We start from the raw sequence: 5,000 nt of genomic DNA on the forward strand, positions 1-5,000 counted from the left end.
AATAACAATAATATCAATAATAGCAACAACAACAACAATAATAATAATAATAATAATAATAATAATAATAATAATAACAATAATAATAATAATTATTATTATTATTATAGTAATAACAATAACAATAACAACAACAACAATAATAAAAATAATAATAACAAAGATGACAATGATAGGGGTAACTATATAAACCAAAATTGTATATCACTGCACAAGCCTCAATGTACTTGACTTACCATATGAGGTTTCACAATGTCCATAATATGCTGGCACTCCATAAGCTGCATAGCAACAGCTTCCAGTGATGTATGTTTTAAGAGCGCTTCTTCATCATCATCTGGACTTAACAGGTTGCATGATACTGGGGTCAGAGATCTCACACATGAAGTGGATCTGGAACCCCATTTCAGATTTTAGTTAAGAAAAATACTGACTTCACCTGCAAATCATAAATAGGAAGTTTTCATTTTTATTATCCTTAATACTTAAATACCACATGCTATAAATACTACTGGGTTTTATCATCCTCATATTTTTCATTTCTCTTAAACTTGCTTAATTCCTTTCCTGACAATACTTTTTTTTCTATAAGAACAGTAAAAGAAAAAACAATTAAATATCCTGCATGCCTTGCTGGTTTGCTCACTGGCTACTAGTTTAAAAATAGGGAGCAGCAGCTACAGATAACCCTTGATCTATTCCAGGTGACTGTGGAACCAGACAAAAGGGCAAACTATTGAATAATATACTGCCTTGCCAAGATGTGATTTAAGTTTTTTGGATTAGTTTTCCCATGAGGTAAAAATAAACATTTTTACCTATGCTTGTTATGATCTTAATAATGTAAAGATTATCTAAGTAGCCTAAATCTCTTTCTTGGCAAAATTATTTTCATGTAGTGCAATTCTCATCCAGGACTCAAGATAAATAATAAGAACTTCTAAGAGTATATGAAATAAAGAATAAGGTTTCAACAATGATTTAAATATATGTGCTAAAAGCATTTAAAAATTTATGATATTGTTTACTCTTCTACTTAGCTTTCTGGCTACCCATGCTGTCAATAACTCAGGAATAGAAATTACAGAGACTGATACAATAATAAAAAAAGATAATATGAGCTAATTTTCAAAATAACAACATTACAGAAGAAATGTTCTTGGCCTCTCAACAAGATATCAGTAATATTTTTAAAAAGTGTAATCATACAGTTGAAAAATATGCAAATTAAATAAATGTATGTCCATACTATGTAAATAATGTTATCTCTCATACCTAAAAGTAAGTAAGTATTTATGATAATCAGAAGAGATAATGGCAAGACAGGCAAATGCTGGCACAGAAGTCAAACTCACTGTTTTTGTCCTGCTTCCTCTAGGTCTCGCTTGTCTGAACCTTGAGATGCTAAACTTGTAGGAACAGCCTCTTCTAAAACCCCATTGTAGTGGGGAATCCCTGTGGCTGCTGCTGTGCTAAATATTTCTCTTACTGCTCTTTGTACTTTAGTTTGGTCATCATTTTTGGCGCACAACTGCTGAATGTTTAGTATCTCTTCTGGGGTTTTTGCCATCTCTTGAGGTAATGGGCTGGATTCCATATCAACTGACTGTTAAATATGAAAGCATAGGTAGCTATTTAAAACATTTTTCATATTATATGAAAAATAGATTAATAGTGAACATATAAAGGAGAGTAACTGTAATTCAAGCATGATGGTTATCCAGGCTATTGCAATGCAAGTTTGCCTAGAGTATTGTTGGTAAAATAGCCTTTTTCATATGCACATAATTTATCTAATTGAATAAAGATGGCAAACTATACTATTTCAAGAAAAGTTTTTATGTAGTATCTATTTTGTAAACCACATTAGTGTTGTAGAATGAGATGGCAGTCACTTGATACTTACTTCTGTGCAAAGAGCTGGCAAAAGAAGTAAGTTATTGCTAATGTTCTTGCTTCCACTGTGTTTAGGTGCTTTACAAATACTTCATGAAGAAAACAATTGGACATTCTTTTTACAAAGAACTTTTAAATGATATATCTATCACATTAAATTTATTTAAACCATTCCCATCAGTATCATCTGCATAAACCTTTTCTGCAACACCTCTCAAAATTCAGTAATGACAGTAGCCAACTTCTGAATCTTAATACTAGTAGAAACAATCATTCTATTCTGTTTGACAAAAGGGGACCATTTCATATTGATATTTAAAAGGACAATATGATTCTCTACAAACAAAAAAAATGAAGCATATATGAAAAAAATGTAAAAGCACAAATCTTAGTGAGGATGAAACCACATGATATAAAACCAAACTTACAAACTGCCTCTGAACTTGGATATAGCGGTCCTTTGTGTATTCAAGATCTGTAATCAGTTCCTGCATTTCGTTTGTGAATCGAGTGAGGTTGCTCAGCTTCAAATATTCAGTTGCCTGAAAAAAGAATGAATGAAAGGAAAATATTCTACATCTAAAAATATAGTTCATCTATAACTTTACACAGTTTAAGATATATCCTAAAAATAAAGCATAAAATGGCTAACCTTACTAAAATGCAATCTTAGATGGGAGAAGTAATGGAGAAGCTTCCTTGAGTCAGAGGATATATATGATAGACACATAGGTCTAACAAATCCTCGTGCTCTTACATCATAGAGAGTGAAATAATGTACATATACATGTATGCCAGGTTCTATATCCTGTTGTACCATCTGGGTATCTGCACATACACGAAATTCACCACTGAAAATAGAAAGAAATACTTAACTTGATTGTCACAGGTATGGATAGCTATGATTATCATCATCATTATCTTTACCCTTACTAGTAACACCATAATTGCTCCAAATCTCATCACCACCATGATGATGATCATCATCATTAATATTATCAATATTTTCTCTATCATTATTGATAAATATACAAAATATTTATCAGATAAATAGGATTTTATCAGTTCTTAATTATAATTTCTAAAGCATTTGCTATCTATACGATAATAAATCTTCATTGTTCTGTAAACACACTTTGGACCTTGTAAATCAGCAGTAGGAACTTCAGATATTTACATATGACAAAGTTTATGATCGTTAATATCAGCACCAAATGTTACTTGTAATCATATACCATTCTCTTCTCACATTTAGATTTTCAAATCACTTTTTTACACTATTAAATATTCTATCAAGGTGACTATAATTGCAGATAATACCAATTGAAGACATAAAGGGACCATATAATTAGATTGGTTGGCTTTACTGTTTGATGCCATCCATTATGACATTTCATGAACATAACATTACTGGTTAATTGAATTTTTAACATTAATAGCAACTATAAATGGACTTTATAAAAGAAAAAACTTTTTGCAATTTCATAATATACATAAAAAAATCTCAGGTGATATCCTTGGCCTTCTAAACAAATAGGCATTTGTCAAAGGTCTTTTCAGAGATATATTTTCCACTGGACTTCTATACAGCTCTTAGACCTATAAGATATTTAAATAACTATCATTTTAATTTTAATTTTAAGCACTGTAAAACTTTATTATTAGAAACAAAATCCAAATACTGGTTATGAATACCTTGTGTTTAAGTAATCTGTTGACATCACTTTCACTACAAAGTCATTTAAGTCCAAGTGTGAGGGCTGACATTGTGGGATTGTCAACAGCGGCATTGGGCCCTCAATCTCAGAAAATTCAGCAAGTAGGATGATTTCTTCATTTACACTACTTGCTGTCAGGGGCTGTATGGAGAAGATATGCATCAGATTGCTGCTGATATATGAATTGCAAAATATCAATATGTGCAACCTACTCCTAGAGAGGATAAGTAACACTGTAATAATGGAAACATACACAGTATCTTTAATACAAAGATGATTAATTTTCATACTTTCAATTGCTATCAATAATTACCCCTTAATATGTAAAGACACACATCTGAAGTCAGTAACAAAACAGACTATATTCATAGTTAAAAACAGAAAATTATTGAAGGTATAAATGAAAACTCATATCTAGGTTTATGTTTTCATTCTGCAAGTTTCTTAATGTAAGAATGTTGAGGATATTACTTGCCAGGTAAATAGAATATGTTTTATGTATATGTTTCTCCATCACTATCTAAACTAATGAAGTTAATTTTTTTTTTGTAAGATAATTTAAATATGCACAGTTTAACCTATCAGTTTTGAACAACAAAACTATAGTTAGCTATGAGTATATTTAGTATACTTAAGAACTAATAAACTTGTATACATGCAGTTTTACACTGAGTAATATTAGATGAAATTTGTTTTAAAGAAAGTTAATACAAGATGATACAAGAATATGAAACATAATCAAATGCAATAAATAGGTTTACTGATTGACATCAGATTTAAAATTTTTTCACATTTTAGCAACTGAATCAAAACCTGTATAACAAAGAATTAGAAATGTCTAAAATATTAAAAAACACCAATAGCTATTGGAATTCCTTGAAACAAAAAACATTATTATTTCCTTTGTAACATTTTTTTACAGTTATATGAAATAAACTGGTTTAGAGAAAATTCTATTATATAAAAGAATAGAAATGAAAATATGTGTAAGAATAAAAAAGGAAAAGAACTGCTTCCTTTACAGTTACCAGTTGTTTGCTTATGGGCATATTCTTTAATCTACTTATTTCAGTCTTGATATTTCTAAGGGTAAAAAAACTGAAAGTCATTGATTCATCTTAAGAAAATTATTTAATTATTCAATGTTGCAGAAGCATCCACCTATTGAGCAGGATGTAGTCAACACATGCTAAACAAGGTGTATCTAACACAATGAAGGGAAAAGAATGAAAATACACAATTACACTAAAAGCCTTTCCACTGTATTGCTTCCATAGAAGAAATGTGTCATGTGTGCTTTCCTGTTCTATCCAATGTAATTTTGCTGGAGAAGAGTTTTCTTAACTTAAAAAATTCTTTTCAAACTTACCCTATATATAGGAGGTG

The 5,000-nt window shown here is 30.1% G+C and overlaps 1 protein-coding gene across 18 annotated transcripts in view; it reads right to left on the minus strand.

Moving 5' to 3' along the window:
* LOC113818239 (guanine nucleotide exchange protein SMCR8) overlaps positions 1 to 5,000 on the minus strand; it is a 41,780-nt gene that overhangs the window by 10,665 nt on the left and 26,115 nt on the right. For 15 of the 18 annotated variants that reach the window (XR_011399893.1, XM_070144714.1, XM_070144715.1 and 12 more), the window contains 6 exons: positions 4,984 to 5,000; positions 3,592 to 3,755; positions 2,549 to 2,747; positions 2,325 to 2,438; positions 1,356 to 1,606; positions 237 to 393 (listed from right to left, as the gene is read on the minus strand). The exon at positions 4,984 to 5,000 is cut by the window's right edge and continues 114 nt beyond it. Coding sequence is in view for 17 of the 18 variants with exons in the window: in XM_070144714.1 (XP_070000815.1) it covers positions 237 to 393; positions 1,356 to 1,606; positions 2,325 to 2,438; positions 2,549 to 2,747; positions 3,592 to 3,755; positions 4,984 to 5,000 (902 nt within the window). In the remaining variant the exon portion in view is untranslated. The remainder of the gene's footprint in view (positions 1 to 236; positions 394 to 1,355; positions 1,607 to 2,324; positions 2,439 to 2,548; positions 2,748 to 3,591; positions 3,756 to 4,983) is intronic. The other 3 variants (XM_070144725.1, XM_070144724.1, XM_070144726.1) reach the window with 1 other exon arrangement.

This window comes from Penaeus vannamei, chromosome 32, assembly GCF_042767895.1.
Source record: "Penaeus vannamei isolate JL-2024 chromosome 32, ASM4276789v1, whole genome shotgun sequence".
Lineage (NCBI taxonomy): Eukaryota > Metazoa > Arthropoda > Malacostraca > Decapoda > Penaeidae > Penaeus > Penaeus vannamei.